Genomic DNA, 17840 nt, shown 5'->3' on the forward strand with positions numbered 1-17840 from the left:
TTGTTCTGATCTCGAAAGCCTTCTAATAGATGTAAAATAGTCTCCTTCGACTTCTAATCACAGTTGAAGTTTAATTGTTGAATGGAGTTCGGTTTTGTGTCCCAAACTTTCAAGGGCTTTTTTTGGTTATTCAGAGAATAACAGCCATGAGACGAGGACCTGGGGGAATCGGGGCCATAAATAAACAGAGGCTTGCTAAGGTAATTTTGAAAAAGTACTTACTGTGTTTGAAAAATTATGTATGTACTTTGCCCTTGTAGTCTTATCTGTTGTTCTTTCTTTCTTCATTGACTTAGTTGTTGTTGTATCTATCTCAGCACTTCCTCACCGTTAAATCTGGTCATTTTTTTGGAAGGACACTTTTTTGGTTATAGCCCAGACTGGAAAGTTTGTAAACTGCGCTCTCAAGAGTCAAGATTTAAAATTTGCAATCTTAAAAGCCCAGTTTTCTCAAACTTTCATGTAGGAGTTATAGTCAAATGTTATGCTTTTTTCTTCCTGCACTTTTCTAATTGACAGAAAACGATATTAGTTTTGTTATTTTTTACACTGAATAGTTGTAGAAGACCCATACCATATGCTTATTTACCTGCATGCATGTCTGGAGCTACAAATAACATTTGCATTATTCCTAATCATAACTTAGTCTGATTATTGTTCAAAGTCTTGGTGATGAGGTAATAAAAAATATGTATGCCCTCAAGGCTTTCTCATGTTTTTATTTGCCCTTTTAGATCAAACCCAATGTTATTCTTAGCATTTTTTGCTTAACTTGTATTTAACTGACATCTTTCATCTCCTTACATTGTAGTACAGGGTAATGTAGTTGCCCTGCATGTTCTATACCTACGTATTATGCTAGTTTTGGAACATTATCATTGTTATTTTGTGAGAAATCTATTGTTTTTAAAGTATGTACATATTTGGGTTGGGTATGCAATTGCTACATAGTTTATATTTTTGCTATCACATTTGTATCCTGTTGTTGTTGAGAAGTGAGATATACAAAGTTATGTCATGAATAGAAATGTTTGCAGCATCATAGCCTGCTGCCTACATATCTTTAATGCCACTTCCCTTGTAAAATATGTAGAATTTTTGATAGAAATTTTGATTTTAACCAACATGTTTTATGTTTCTACTTAACATTACAGGCAAAGTTTGAACAAAAAGGAAATGATATTGCTGATGCCCAAATATCTCAGGTAAAGCAGGCATTTATTAAAAACTAAACTTTGTGCTATTTGGAGTTTTTCTTTATCAAAGGGAAATGTTAGCTAGTCAATCATTATGAATCTATTCCTCCGATCATTTGATTCACATTTATTTATATTAAATTGTTGTAGTTGTAGATATCCTAGTTATAATCTTGGCACAAAATTTTACTTAGGTCATTACTAAGTTGATCATTAGCCGTGTGGTTGCCAGCTTAGAATTGTGCCAACGTATCCTCTGCGTGTCGTAAAAGACGACTAAAAGGGGTTCGTGTAAGGAAGGGCATCCTACCGTAAAACTTTTGCTCCAACAAAATTCATGAACTTTGGAAAAGAAGACATGGCCCCCAGTTCCCGGCAGCCCTTCAGTGGGCAGGGGGTGCGAAGAATCTCCGGATCGATAGTCGAAAACTCGGGGGTGAGAGTTGGTTCTACGAATGTTGGTGGAAGTGTCACCCTTGGCACAGTGAACGTTGGGACAATGAAGGGAAGGAGTGTAGAAGTGGCGGACATGTTGAAGAGAAGGAAAGTTGATGTGTGTGGGTTTCAGGAGGTAAGGTTTAAAGGTGAAGGTACGAGAGTCATAAAGGGTGAAGATAATGGAGCGAGATTTAAGTGGTTTTGGAAGGGAAACGGAAGTGGCACGAATGGTGTTGGCTTTGCGATAAGAGAGGATTGACCGAGAAAGAGATGGATGGATGCTGTGAACAGTGATATGAAGGCGATGGGTATAACGAGAGATATGGCGAGAGATAGAGACGTTTGGCGTAGAAAAGTTCATGGACCGGTCAACCCCCCTGGCGGGGATTAATACTGGCCGGTATACAAATGTTGTTTGTTTGTTTGTATTACTAAGTTGATATCATCACTAAGTACTTTAAAACAAATATTTTTCTTTTAATACAGTTTTTTCTTTCATCTAGCGCCTGTTTTAATGAATTATGTATTGTTTTGGTTAAACCAAAAAAATTTTATGGTGCCCTTTGCAAGAATTGCTTTTTTTTCTTGTCCATACCATAGCGCATTTTATAGTTTTTATCATTTTATAATAGCGTAAGAAATATTACAATTATGAAGTGCTTATTTAACATTTCTTTGTAATCACTATTATTTGCTACTTGTAAAATAATAAAATATATTGAAAAACCAGATGTCCAAACAATTGGAGTCGTTCAAAACATATCTGGAGGAATTTGCTACAAAACACAAGTCGGATATTAAGAAAAATGCCGAATTTCGCGGACATTTTCAACAAATGTGTGCTAGGATTGGAGTTGATCCATTAGCATGTAAGTTTCCAAGATTTGATCAAAGTTAAAGTTTTATCAAGAACGTATTTACTAATAGTTTGCAATAAAAACAATGAATTTTCTATCTCCAACGATAAAGCGTTTTTACGTAAGACCCATGAACTGTTGCGTTTATTATTTCATGTATATTCATTTAGCTAGCAAAGGATTTTGGGCAGAAATGTTAGGAGTCGGCGATTTCTACTATGAGGTAAATCATATTTAACTTGTCATTACTTTAGTGACTCTTATATTCATGTTTGTAATTGTAGATCGTCCAGGTTGGTATAGTCCTGAGAAGGACTGTTTTTGTTGTCGTTGACTGACGTTTTGACAACCTTAGCGGTAGTCATCTTCAGAGTCAAAAGATGAAGATAAAGATGACTACCGCTAAGGTTGTCGAAACGTCAGTCAACAACAACAAAAACAGTCCTTCTCAGGACTATACCAACCTGGACGATCGACATTTACAAACATATAACGATACTCCCGGGTTCAAACCATTTACTTGATTCTTATATTCGTTCAGCCGACTATATTAATCTCTGTCTTATTGATAATGTGAAATTCTGTTATTTTCTTCTGTAGCTTGGTATTCAAGCAATTGAAATATGTATGGCAACACGAACAAGAAATGGAGGTAAGTAGAACAGAATTTTTTTGTTTTATTGTCAAGGAGATTACGACAGAATTTGTTTGTTTCTTCAGGTCTTTTGCCTCTTGATGAACTACATCGTTTATTGTTAAAAGGAGGAGGAAAATCCAGACAAGATGTTACTGTGTGAGTAAATTTCTTTTGAATAGAAATTTATCTCATCAAATCTACGTCATGTAGGTTGTATGAATTTTTTGTCCAGCAGTTTTTTCATCATGTACTTACATGACAGGTCGACGGACTTACAGGATTCATTATTTACTTTTAAGAGATGATTTGGCACGGGCCATAAAAAAGCTTCATACATTAGGAAGTGGTTTTCAAATTATACCTGTTGGACAGAATCGTATTGTCCAATCTGTGCCTGGTGAATTAAATATGGATCATACCACTGTATTAGAACTGTCACAGGTAAATACTATTTCTATGTCTATAATATATATTGTTGGGCTTTCAAGTTGCCCTCACGTGTTCAGGTGGGCAAAAGATTGGGAAAGCTGAAATTAATGCGCATGCGTTGAGAGGGTATTTTTTTTGTAAATCCAGAATAAGTCTAGCAATTGGCTAGTTATTTTATTTTGTGTTTACTTCGTTCTACAATGATTTTTTCTCTTATTCAATTAATAAAAAAAGGCAGCATAGCTCTTTTAATCATTCAAATGGAAAAATTACGTAAAGGTCTGATAAAAATTATTAACATTTACTTTCGTAAATGTGAGTATAGAAATTGAAGCATTTTCATATTTCAACTCAAGGATATGGAACAATGTTTTACACAATGTTGTAGGATGTGGAACAATGTTTTACACAGTGTTGTAGGATATGGAACAATGTTTTACACAGTGTTTTAGGATGTGGAACAATGTTTTACACAGTGTTGTAGGATATGGAACAATGTTTTACACAGTGTTGTAGGATGTGGAACAATGTTTTACACAGTGTTGTAGGATGTGGAACAATGTTTTACACAGTGTTGTAGGATATGGAACAATGTTTTACACAGTGTTGTAGGATATGGAACAATGTTTTACACAGTGTTGTAGGATATGGAACAATGTTTTACACAGTGTTGTAGGATATGGAACAATGTTTTACACAGTGTTGTAGGATATGGAACAATGTTTTACACAATGTTGTAGGATATGGAACAATGTTTTACACAGTGTTGTAGGATATGGAACAATGTTTTACACAGTGTTGTAGGATGTGGAACAATGTTTTACACAGTGTTGTAGGATATGGAACAATGTTTTACACAGTGTTGTAGGATATGGAACAATGTTTTACACAATGTTGTAGGATATGGAACAATGTTTTACACAGTGTTGTAGGATGTGGAACAATGTTTTACACAGTGTTGTAGGATGTGGAACAATGTTTTACACAGTGTTGTAGGATGTGGAACAATGTTTTACACAGTGTTGTAGGATATGGAACAATGTTTTACACAGTGTTGTAGGATATGGAACAATGTTTTACACAGTGTTGTAGGATATGGAACAATGTTTTACACAGTGTTGTAGGATGTGGAACAATGTTTTACACAGTGTTGTAGGATGTGGAACAATGTTTTACACAATGTTGTAGGATATGGAACAATGTTTTACACAGTGTTGTAGGATATGGAACAATGTTTTACACAGTGTTGTAGGATGTGGAACAATGTTTTACACAGTGTTGTAGGATATGGAAGACTGTTTTACACAGTGTTGTAGGATATGGAACAATGTTTTACACAGTGTTGTAGGATATGGAACAGTGTTTTACACAGTGTTGTAGGATATGGAACAATGTTTTACACAGTGTTGTAGGATATGGAACAATGTTTTACACAGTGTTGTAGGATATGGAACAATGTTTTACACAGTGTTGTAGGATGTGGAACAATGTTTTACACAGTGTTGTAGGATGTGGAACAATGTTTTACACAATGTTGTAGGATATGGAACAATGTTTTATACAGTGTTGTAGGATATGGAACAATGTTTTACACAGTGTTGTAGGATGTGGAGCAATGTTTTACACAGTGTTGTAGGATATGGAACAATGTTTTACACAGTGTTGTAGGATATGGAACAATGTTTTACACAGTGTTGTAGGATGTGGAACAATGTTTTACACAGTGTTGTAGGATATGGAACAATGTTTTACACAGTGTTGTAGGATATGGAACAATGTTTTACACAGTGTTGTAGGATGTGGAACAATGTTTTACACAGTGTTGTAGGATGTGGAACAATGTTTTACACAGTGTTGTAGGATATGGAACAATGTTTTACACAGTGTTGTAGGATATGGAACAATGTTTTACACAGTGTTGTAGGATATGGAACAATGTTTTACACAGTGTTGTAGGATGTGGAACAATGTTTTACACAGTGTTGGGATGGAACAATGTTTTACACAGTGTTGTAGGATATGGAACAATGTTTTACACAGTGTTGTAGGATATGGAACAATGTTTTACACAGTGTTGTAGGATGTGGAACAATGTTTTACACAATGTTGTAGGATATGGAACAATGTTTTACACAATGTTGTAGGATATGGAACAATGTTTTACACAGTGTTGTAGGATGTGGAACAATGTTTTACACAGTGTTGTAGGATATGGAACAATGTTTTACACAATGTTGTAGGATATGGAACAATGTTTTACACAGTGTTGTAGGATATGGAACAATGTTTTACACAATGTTGTAGGATGTGGAACAATGTTTTACACAATGTTGTAGGATGTGGAACAATGTTTTACACAGTGTTGTAGGATATGGAACAATGTTTTACACAGTGTTGTAGGATATGGAACAATGTTTTACACAATGTTTGGAACAATGTTTACACAAATGTGGACAATGGGAACAATGTTTTACACAATGTTGTAGGATGTGGAACAATGTTTTACACAGTGTTGTAGGATATGGAACAATGTTTTACACAGTGTTGTAGGATATGGAACAATGTTTTACACAGTGTTGTAGGATATGGAACAATGTTTTACACAATGTTGTAGGATATGGAACAATGTTTTACACAGTGTTGTAGGATATGGAACAATGTTTTACACAGTGTTGTAGGATATGGAACAATGTTTTACACAATGTTGTAGGATATGGAACAATGTTTTACACAGTGTTGTAGGATATGGAACAATGTTTTACACAGTGTTGTAGGATGTGGAACAATGTTTTACACAGTGTTGTAGGATATGGAACAATGTTTTACAATGTTGTAGGATATGGAACAATGTTTTACACAATGTTGTAGGATATGGAACAATGTTTTACACAGTGTTGTAGGATATGGAACAATGTTTTACACAGTGTTGTAGGATGGAACAATGTTTTACACAGTGTTGTAGGATATGGAACAATGTTTTACACAGTGTTGTAGGATATGGAACAATGTTTTACACAGTGTTGTAGGATATGGAACAATGTTTTACACAATGTTGTAGGATATGGAACAATGTTTTACACAGTGTTGTAGGATATGGAACAATGTTTTACACAATGTTGTAGGATATGGAACAATGTTTTACACAGTGTTGTAGGATATGGAACAATGTTTTACACAGTGTTGTAGGATATGGAACAATGTTTTACACAATGTTGTAGGATATGGAACAATGTTTTACACAGTGTTGTAGGATGTGGAACAATGTTTTACACAGTGTTGTAGGATATGGAACAATGTTTTACACAATGTTGTAGGATATGGAACAATGTTTTACACAGTGTTGTAGGATGTGGAACAATGTTTTACACAGTGTTGTAGGATATGGAACAATGTTTTACACAATGTTGTAGGATATGGAACAATGTTTTACACAGTGTTGTAGGATGTGGAACAATGTTTTACACAGTGTTGTAGGATATGGAACAATGTTTTACACAATGTTGTAGGATATGGAACAATGTTTTACACAGTGTTGTAGGATATGGAACAATGTTTTACACAGTGTTGTAGGATATGGAACAATGTTTTACACAGTGTTGTAGGATATGGAACAATGTTTTACACAGTGTTGTAGGATATGGAACAATGTTTTACACAGTGTTGTAGGATATGGAACAATGTTTTACACAGTGTTGTAGGATATGGAACAATGTTTTACACAGTGTTGTAGGATATGGAACAATGTTTTACACAATGTTGTAGGATATGGAACAATGTTTTACACAGTGTTGTAGGATGTGGAACAATGTTTTACACAGTGTTGTAGGATGTGGAACAATGTTTTACACAGTGTTGTAGGATATGGAACAATGTTTTACACAATGTTGTAGGATATGGAACAATGTTTTACACAGTGTTGTAGGATATGGAACAATGTTTTACACAGTGTTGTAGGATATGGAACAATGTTTTACACAGTGTTGTAGGATATGGAACAATGTTTTACACAGTGTTGTAGGATATGGAACAATGTTTTACACAGTGTTGTAGGATGTGGAACAATGTTTTACACAGTGTTGTAGGATGTGGAACAATGTTTTACACAATGTTGTAGGATATGGAACAATGTTTTACACAGTGTTGTAGGATATGGAACAATGTTTTACACAATGTTGTAGGATATGGAACAATGTTTTACACAGTGTTGTAGGATATGGAACAATGTTTTACACAGTGTTGTAGGATATGGAACAATGTTTTACACAGTGTTGTAGGATGTGGAACAATGTTTTACACAGTGTTGTAGGATGTGGAACAATGTTTTACACAATGTTGTAGGATATGGAACAATGTTTTACACAGTGTTGTAGGATATGGAACAATGTTTTACACAGTGTTGTAGGATATGGAACAATGTTTTACACAGTGTTGTAGGATATGGAACAATGTTTTACACAATGTTGTAGGATATGGAACAATGTTTTACACAGTGTTGTAGGATATGGAACAATGTTTTACACAGTGTTGTAGGATGTGGAACAATGTTTTACACAGTGTTGTAGGATGTGGAACAATGTTTTACACAATGTTGTAGGATATGGAACAATGTTTTACACAGTGTTGTAGGATATGGAACAATGTTTTACACAGTGTTGTAGGATATGGAACAATGTTTTACACAGTGTTGTAGGATATGGAACAATGTTTTATACAGTGTTATATGGTGGGGAAAACAATGGTTCAAAGTTTTAATTTAACAATGAATAAACTCTTCTACAGGAAACTTCCAACATTTCGTTATCTTTAATAACGAATACTTTAGGATGGGAAATTAAACGTGCTGAACATGTGTTGGTGAGTGGAAATTTTGTTTTTATTTGATTGTGAAGTATTTCCTGCCGACTGAGGAACGAAAAGGCGGAAAATATTTTCTCACACACCCTTGGGAGCCCAATTGTGAATCATTGTGGCGCGTGGTGTAGGTTATATTAAGATCATTTTGTTGTTGCATCCAGTTTGACTTGAGTCCCACCTACCCATCCGCATGGAGCACTATAGACATACAGTATGTATATTTATAATCAAGACTGTTTGTGTTTAGGCTTCTCTAAGGTACAAGGACGCTAAGCCGATGCAATATTACCTGTATTAGCTGTTTTGATGAGTAATAAATGTCAAGCTTGCGGTGGAACACATATTTTATTTTGAAACAACTTGATATTTAGAAACACAGCTTATTTTGGAACACATATTGTTATTTAGGAACACATGATTCAAGAAGGAATGATTTGGATTGATGATCAAGAGTGTAAAGACCGTTTATATTGGTTTCCTGGATTGTTTAAAAATAATTAAATATCTTTCCATATTTTTGTGATGTTCGAGATTAAGGAAAGCAAGTTGAACGACGTGAGTACACAAAAATTAGTACTTGCATGTCTTTTAAAAATTTCAACTTTTCTTAGATTGAGAAAACCTAAATCGGGGAAAGAGTTTAATGCATGGAGAATGAACAAGCTCGTTCTCCTGTAAAAATAATAAAATTGTTAGTTGTTGGTATCAACAGGTTAAAATCAATGTTACAGTTGTCATTAGTTAAAATATTTAAGTATTGATAATGTGAATGAAATTCACATTTATATTAAAGTCGTGTCAAGAAAAAATTGCCGTCGAGTCTAGAACGTGATTTAGTGCCCACGAAGTATGCCTTGTTCCAAGTATATCTCTTTTTTGAAAAACAATTGCGCAACATAAAATTCTAATTATAGCCATTTTTAAAGAATTATTTAAGAAATAAAAGATGTTTACTGTGTTTGCACAGGCTTATGCAAGCCGAGGAGACTTTTGGGAGAACTCTAGAGCTGATCAGTGCAAGCCTGAGACCGAAGGTCGAGGGTTGCATATGCTCGAGATACATATTCTCTTTGACTGATTGATTGTTTTAATTGATTTGATTGGTTGAGCTCAGATGTGTTTTGCACAGGCTAATGCAAACACAGCTCTAGACCAATCAGCGCACGCGTTTCATTGTGTTTATTTTATAAAGTTTAATGACAGTAACGTTTCGTCTTAACACAAGACATCATCAGACTAGTAGTTAAAATGGTCCATGTGTGTTTTTATATATATACAAAGATTTGCATATTGGGAGAGTACCTGTTAGTGTTAGATTACAGTGAGTTAGGTGTGATGAACAGGAAAAAATATACTCATATTTATAAGGAAAAATGTATAAAGTTGTTTCTCTAATACGAATCCGTTTCCCGCTTGGCAAGTTTCTCGCTATTTCATGAAAATATACGTTTGGCTGTGAAAAATGTAGTGGTAATGTGAAAAGGATTAAAAATCAGCTAGAAGAAACGTCTCTTTTAAAACATTGATTGCATCAAATAAAAAAACTTGCGGTACTACACGTTTACCGTGCTTAGGAAATTTCAATTTTTTACGATAGACAGAGAATCCACCATGAATTACTTTCTGCAACATGACATATGTATGGCGTTTTTATTCTCTTGGAATTTAATATTTTTGTCTTGAAATATTTCATTGTGAAACGTACTGCGAATGCTCTTTTGTCCCAAAACTTGCTGTAAAAACTATACATGTCAATAATTCATGCATGAAAAACATAAATACTCTAAACATACTTCAAACAATCAAGATTTTTAGTTTACAAGATGATGTTTTCTATTATATTTCATAAAAGTGTCAGTTGGAAAAAGTTGAACGTTGAATATATCGTATGAAAAATGTTTCTAAAGTTGCTACACCAAGTGTTTTTCTTTGTATACAATACTACAGTATATTCTTTGGCTAGAAATATGTATAGTAAATACGTACTATTTGACCATGCTGTCTTTCCTATTTATTTGTGCTATGTTTGTATATCAGCAATTAATGCTTTTCTTTAAATTAATTTACAGACAAACCTATATACATTTAACTATGACTGTTATGATTCATATCGTAGGTTTTCTTACAATTTCATTTGTTATACAAATGTCATTTGCTATATTTCTTTTACTGTCAATGAATTTATATCAGAAATTATCGTATGTTTTCTACCAGAGACTGAATTTTTGTTATGCTGTTTTTCATTTACGAGTAAATATTGTTGGTAACATCGCGATTTGGAATTAGAAATTTTCTTTTCGAAACCCAAATCCATATTTTCTGCAGTAAACTTTGATCACTTTGCCCATGACTGGTGCACCGCAAAAAAACACAGTTACTTTGCCTTGTTTTTCATTGTAAAGCCTTTCGAATTCCTATAACAAAACAGATAATTAGCTAAAAGTTTTTCATTTATTTCTCAGAAAAAGGTTATATATAATAATGCATTAAGAATTAGATTTTTATAATTTATCGTTACCTTATCCCAGTTAGGCCTTCCTGGTGATGTTTTCGTTCTCAAGCCAGTAATCATATCCACAGAATTCTTTTCATGAATTAAATCTAATGCTAACTGTAGACCCAGTCCTTTCATATCATCTTTTTTTAAAGCTGACGTCATGTGTATGTGCATGTCGATGAAATTTTTCTTCAAACCTTGACAGCATTGTTGAACTTCTATTTCATTCATTAAACTAAGAAACCATTCAAATGAGCGCTGGCAACGATTTATCCAGTAGAAATCAACCTAAACATGACATTAATCAGTGAAATAAAAACTACATAGTGAAGAAGCAAATTATTGTTTTTGTTTTTGTTTTTGTTTGTTTTTGTCAATATGCCACATTAAAACAAATACTTCATTCTTTAATCAACTAGATCTTCATTAACTAACCTTTCTAAGTTTTTGCAATCCTTGAGGCATTGCTCCAACCCATTTATGGTGACAAAGTGGACAATCGTTAGTTGCACTTTGAACTTTCTTCATTATACTTTGAAGAATGGAAGCAAATGGTGTAACACCGATACCGCCGGCAATCAATACTGCATGCTCAGCTTCAAAGATATGAACTGAGGGTGCTCCATACGGCCCGTCGACATAAATCTGAAGGATGAAATTTGTTATTGTTAGCAGAGAGGAAGAGGTTATAAAATTTCTCTTCAACTGTTTAGATATGTCTGTCAAAAGGTTATATGATAATAGTTTAATAAATACTAACTCTCAATTTCTTTCGATTTTGTGAAGGTGACTTGCGACGTCTAACTGTCATTGTGTTCTCCGATTCTTTTATCTCATTATTATCATTGTTTTCCGATACAACTCCATCATTGTCTTCACCAATGTCTTCTTTATATCTAAAAAGAAAAAATACATTTCTTAAAAAGTTGCAGTTTAACAAGAAAAGAATATCACACATTACCTATCACGATCTTTTGCCCGATGAGTTCTTTCTCGTCTGATGGTTGACCTTTTTTTACCTTCATTTTGTTCTTCATTGTCAATTTCTTTTTCATAGTAGTCATACAACTTTTTGGTCCATGTACCAACACCTCTCACATGTACCCATAAAACGTCTTCTTGTTCTGGAGAACTGCTTATTGTAAATGGATGCCATTCATTACTAGCAATTTCTGGAATATTGATATGAACATAATCTCCTGGTTTGAAGTTAAAGTTTGGAGGTCTTGTGATTACAAGATGTGTTACCTAAGACAAAAAAAAAATGAAGTTTGCGATTGTTTTCTTCTTAAATATTGTGTATCCAGATTACGGAAAATTTATGCAAGAAACTTTATGTATTCATCCAAATTGTTTATCGTTCATCCACCTTAGATGGTAAAGTGATTCCTTCTTCAATAAACGTTCGTCCATATCTTGCGAGGTTGAACCATCGTAGACGAATTATTCTTTCGACTATATAAAGGATTCCTGGAACAATAATCCATTTCCAGAAATTTGGAGCGTGAAGTATAATTAATATCCAGAATGCGATGAAAAGATGATGAGTCCAGTAAAATATCTGAAAAAAATTAAAGTGTTTTCGTGATGGCCATATCCAGAAACATGAAATAAAACAAAAAGTTGATAACAAAGTCTTCACACGTTGTTATGACTATACTATAACTGTCAAAAGTTTACAATCTTGCTCATGAATTTAGACTAAAGAACCTTTTTAGTTATTCACCTCAAAATGTCCACTCCTTCGAACAAATGGCAAAGAAAAAATCCCCATAATGACGAGTATAAGTATTAAAATAACTCCTGTGATTCCAGCAAGGTTTTCAAACCATCCTTGCTTTCCTCGTGTTGTAAAAAGATATTCCCAAACAGCTAATGTTGCATTGTTATCTTTCATTCCTGGTGTGTCAACTAACAATAACAAAAATCAATATAAATGTCTTGTTTATCAGTTTATGGGATACAATTTTCATCACTGCAATTCTTTCTATATTTTATATCATTCCATGTGTTTCAGTTTTTTATTTGAAGTTAAAATGACAATTGAAAATATGAGATTTATGCTTACTGTAAAAGCCAACATGACCCAATGTATGACCAAAACTGAGATAGATAATAAAGAGACCAACGAGTTTATGAAACATTATATGATCATCTATCGGCAGTATTTTCCTCAACGACGTTGATCTTAGCCAAGTCAAGCTCATTTTTAACATGAGCACAAAAATAAATGTGCAGTTAAGATTCAAACACATGCCATGGATTCTGGCCAAAACAACAAATACTCCCATTGGTGCTCTTTCAATGCCAACCCATACCATAAGGGCAGCGTTAATAAGAAGATAAAAAGTAATAAAACCCACGCGTTCCGGGTTGTTGCTAATGTAGTTCCAAGTAAAATATTTTGGAATATAACTTGAGACTGTTTTCTTCTTTGACTTTTGAGGTGGGGTCAACCATTTACCAGCACTTTAAATTTAAAAAAATTTATAATTAATATGATTGGTAATTGGGAAATGCTTAAAGCAATCTAATTTAAAAAACAGACCTGATGGTCAGGTTTTCGGCAATTCCTGGAAATTTATCAAGAAAACTTTGCAGCTCATCAAATGTAATAAATCCTTTTCCTTCTTTGTCAGACTCTTCAAACAAAACGTCTGTTAGATCTTCAACTTGTTGCTGATCCATGCTTAAAGAACTTTCTTCAACACATGATTCCAGAACTGTTTTCATTTCATTCCGATCAAGCTTACCATTGCCTATAAAAATATTATCGTTTTTATCAGGTATTGTAAGTCATTACAAAAACTGCATCTCCTTTCATGAAACTGCCGATATTTTTTTCAATGTTTTTACGAACTAAAAACTCACCATCAATATCATAAACTTTAAATAAAAACTTCAACTTTTCTATTTGACTTCCATTCGTTAACATTTCTAGTCCCTGGCACAAATCTTTCATTGAAATTGAATCTGCCTCCTCAACTAAGTCCGTTTTAAACAAATGGAAAAATCGTTCGGCAAAAAAACTCTAGAAAATAGAAAAATCAGAAATTTACATTGCCAGAATAACAGATTCTAGTTTTGAACCGCACATTTCTATAACAGATAATAAAATTTCTCAAAATGGCTATTTCATTTTATGTACCTTTTCAATGTGAAGTCCTTTCTTAAATTGCTTTAGAGTGATTAAACGTGATTCATTGCTGTCCACTGAAAATTTTTCTTCGATCCATTCATACCACTTGGAATCTGTCGAGGAGCTACGTAATTTAAAAAAATTAAAATAAAAATGACTGCATGACAACGTTTTAACTGGAACACAGAAAAAATATCACACTTATTTTATACCATTCAATTCTGTCGATTGCTGCAACAATTTGGCTCAAACTAATTTCGCCCTCATTATTAACATCCAAAAGCTTAAAAAAATTCTCCATAAACTAAAAAACAAAGAAGAATATTTGAAAAAAAACTCGTAAAAAATCAAAAAAATCTTTCGAATTTTCGCAGATGTTGCTTCAACTCAGCAAGATTGCGATTTTGCTGACTTGCTTTTGTCTTATTCTACGTACTTTTGCTTTCGTCATTTCTTCTTTTAGTTTTTCAGATGGAATATTGCCATTCGAATCTGCTAGATACTCCACACTATTCCTTAACCAAATGAATGATTTTGTGTTTGCTTTTCCATTACCAGTTTTGCTCCGTCTGCGGGGTAAATTGAGGCAGAAAAATTAGTTTCACCTGAAGTTACAATTAGTATGTTATGTATTTGAGTTATTAGAAACAACCAAGGCGTGCTAACTAACTTAAGTGATCGTCACTGATATAAAGATTTAGTCACAACTCAATAGTTCAAGCCAAGGGCGGTGGAACATTGATAGTTGGGGAGGGGGCTATTATTCATATATGCATGCTTCACTTTATTAGTTTCCATTGAAATCAATTGTGTTTACGGATTATAAGATATGAATATATGAATATAGCCCCCCCCGATTATCAATGTTCCTCGCCCCTGGTTCATGCGCGTATTTAGTATGTTGTCAAGCAGAAAATCCGACATATTGTTTTATCAAATATACCTGCATCTCTAATATGTTATGTGAAAACTGAGCGTGCCTGGGCCCGTATGTAGATACTTACAGATATAACAATCTAAAAGAACCAACAACTTCTTGAACTTGTACATATCCAACATTTTTTGGATCAAACATGCCATACAACTTTGAGCTTAAATCCTATTGAAAAATTATGTAAATGTGTTATGCCATCGTACTTTGTTAAAAATAAGAAAAATGCTTTTTCATTGACTAAATAGGATTTTACAATTTTTCATGAATATCTTGTCTCACATTTATATACCTACCCCTATATCACAAGACGCTCTAACAAATTGTTCTTTAGAAATTTTTCCATATTTTCCCAATAATCCAAAACTTTCCCTGAACCATGCTGAAGGTCGGCGGTCATAACTATCCATTGGAATGGCGACAGTGCTAACAGCTAGGTTGTTCTCCATTTTCTTTCTGCGACTTTTGATAAAGATAAAAAAATAAACTGTAATATATTTTTTACTCTTCACTTTATGTTAATTATATGCAATTATAACGTTGTTTAACATCGAATGTCCTTCTCAAATTCCCATATTCGGCATCAATATATAAGTTATATAACATAAATAATTATAAATACATTAACTCTTGTTGTCTATGATAAATGCTAAGTGTTTGTTTTTCTTACATGACTCACAGACATTTTTATGACAAATTTTTATAATACTTTTCTAAAATAAGATAGTTTATGATACTTTCAGTTTGCAATTTAGGATGTCAAAATCTTTGTTATAGTTACAGCGTGCAACGCTACACAAAGAGTTTTTATTAACACAGGAAATTATCAGTATTGTTTTTGAACTAATTTAATTGGTTAAAAAGTATCCATCCAGTAAGAATTATATAACTTTGAAGAGGAATCAGAAATAAGTTCGATTCTAATAACTTCATTTTTTATCGAAAATAAAGCTTTTTTGTTTGGTATTTGGTTCTGTTATTTGCTAAACTTTTGCCTTCATAAAAACTCTCATTTACTTATCTCAACTTATAGATAACAAGCTTCATTTTAAAATAGCATTGTTACGTGCTAATGATGCCATAATGTTGGTGCTATTAATATACTCATTATGTTGCTTTGGGTCAATTATCATTCCAGTGTTTTATGATCCATACATCACGGCACAAAACGCAAAATACTGGCAAGAAAACACTTTGAAACGTGAAGAAACAAGGAAACCACGTAAAAAAAGACAAAACTAAAGACAAAACTCAGGCGCCATTGATTATTTGCCATTTTCAAGAAATTATTGTTTTAAATTTGAAATTACTTTGTTCATTCAACTTATTCATCTATATAAATACAACAATCAAAATTTCTCCAATGTAAATACTCCAAAACTCAAAAGTTAATTTCTTTTATTACATTAATGACATACGTGGAAGATATAGCCATGTCGTCAAAGCTAAAAAGTACTTACAAAATGCTTGAAAAATTTTCTTTTAGCTAATACTGTTCATCGAAGAAAACTTTTTAATTAATTTGTTGCATAAACAACGTTAAGAATCAAGCTGTGGCCATTCTGTCAAGTTATTTGTGATTTATTGAATGAGTCTGACATCATATGGAAAGATTTATTTAAGATAAAAATTTATTAACAGAAAGTTTTATAGCATAAAGAGCAGCACCTGTTTTATAGGCTTATAGCTAATTTCACATCAAATTTTATAGCTCGTAAAAACGCACTTTCATTAAATGTAAATAATAAGACCATGTCTCTATTCATATTTCAATAAATTAAACCTTCATCTGGTTTTTCATTAATTAATCATTTATTTCTGTTACCTCTTACTTAAGCACAGTCCTCTTTTAACTTTTCTATCTTTTGAAATCCTTCCAGTTTTATAATTCACGAGACTCGTTTTCCCTTCTTGACACCCTGATATACTGTGTAAGAGTGTTAGACAGTCGGTTTTGATCACTTTTTTAAAGATACGTGCTTCCTTAATTAATGGGTTGACGACAGGAAAGTTGCGTTGGTTGCCTGTTCCTGTCGCCTATTGTGAAGATAAATATTAAAATAATGTGAAACACCCTGCCGTGTACAATTTCCTCATATTATAATTCTGAATAAATTACAAGCCATAACATCTAATTTTCATAACACTAGGAGACATACAAAACGTTGAAGATGATTTAGAAATGTCACGAAAATTGTCTTATGGTGTTGCATGAAAGTATAAGACAACTTAGGAATGAGACAATTCCTTAGTTTCGACTAAAAAATGCTGATTAATAATTGTAGTATACTAAACAAGGACATGTAGTTATATAACTTGTGTCAAGAGCGGGGCGGTTTCCGTTGCAGGTCTAATCTTATTGTTAGGAAGCTTTCGTTTCAACAAATTTGATCAAATGGTGTAGCTAAGGTAACAAATTGTATTAATTCTACCTATATTTGTGTAGAAAACTGCGTTGCCGCCAAACATTGAATAATTTTAAGCAAAATCGTGCTTGTTCGCACGTTGAGAAACCAGGAATAAATAAGCAAGTACTTTAAAATAAGATGAACAAATTTGTACTGTGTGAAACTTTTTTATAAAAATGTGTTAACGTATATATAAGTATATGTTTAAGCCATAGATAAATGACAAAGATCATTTGAAATCCGCAATTTTTATAATACGTATATTGCTACGCAATCTCAACTGGTCTTTAAATACTTCCCCCTGTCAACCAATATTTTGCTGAACCGTCCTAACAAAAATAAAAGGCCTGATATTGTTGACATTGAAGAATAACAAATTCTCTGTTCAGATATAGCAATATTCATCAGAGTCATTAAAGGAAATCTAATTACACATAACGAAACATAAACAAAC

At 33.2% G+C, this 17840-nt stretch overlaps 2 protein-coding genes across 3 annotated transcripts; one reads left to right on the top strand and one right to left on the bottom strand.

The window, feature by feature from the left end:
• The first annotated feature begins 28 nt into the window (after positions 1 to 28).
• On the top strand, positions 29 to 9130 carry LOC124439816 (vacuolar-sorting protein SNF8-like). Its single transcript, XM_046990072.1, has 9 exons — positions 29 to 200; positions 1155 to 1205; positions 2365 to 2503; positions 2662 to 2714; positions 3092 to 3143; positions 3212 to 3284; positions 3428 to 3569; positions 8337 to 8411; positions 8820 to 9130. Exons 1-9 carry the CDS (start codon positions 147 to 149, stop codon positions 8910 to 8912), a joined length of 732 nt encoding a protein of 243 aa, XP_046846028.1. The 5' UTR covers positions 29 to 146; the 3' UTR covers positions 8913 to 9130.
• Positions 9131 to 10219: 1089 nt separating this feature from the next.
• Positions 10220 to 16932, bottom strand: LOC124439813 (NADPH oxidase 5-like). 2 transcript variants are annotated; one of them, XM_046990065.1, is made up of 16 exons: positions 16804 to 16932; positions 15275 to 15440; positions 15052 to 15146; positions 14484 to 14616; positions 14260 to 14351; positions 14057 to 14171; positions 13780 to 13939; positions 13457 to 13667; positions 12977 to 13377; positions 12635 to 12819; positions 12278 to 12469; positions 11870 to 12156; positions 11669 to 11804; positions 11344 to 11553; positions 10930 to 11196; positions 10220 to 10825 (listed from the first exon to the last, which is right to left on the bottom strand). In XM_046990065.1, exons 2-16 carry the CDS (start codon positions 15425 to 15427, stop codon positions 10694 to 10696), a joined length of 2769 nt encoding a protein of 922 aa, XP_046846021.1. In that variant the 5' UTR covers positions 15428 to 15440; positions 16804 to 16932; the 3' UTR covers positions 10220 to 10693. The 2 variants fall into 2 exon arrangements, with proteins under 2 accessions (XP_046846021.1, XP_046846022.1); XM_046990066.1 differs by having other exon boundaries at positions 16811 to 16925.
• Between the last annotated feature and the right edge of the window lie 908 nt (positions 16933 to 17840).

The sequence above is a fragment of the Xenia sp. Carnegie-2017 genome, unplaced genomic scaffold (genome assembly GCF_021976095.1).
Source record: "Xenia sp. Carnegie-2017 unplaced genomic scaffold, XeniaSp_v1 HiC_scaffold_2, whole genome shotgun sequence".
Lineage (NCBI taxonomy): Eukaryota > Metazoa > Cnidaria > Anthozoa > Malacalcyonacea > Xeniidae > Xenia > Xenia sp. Carnegie-2017.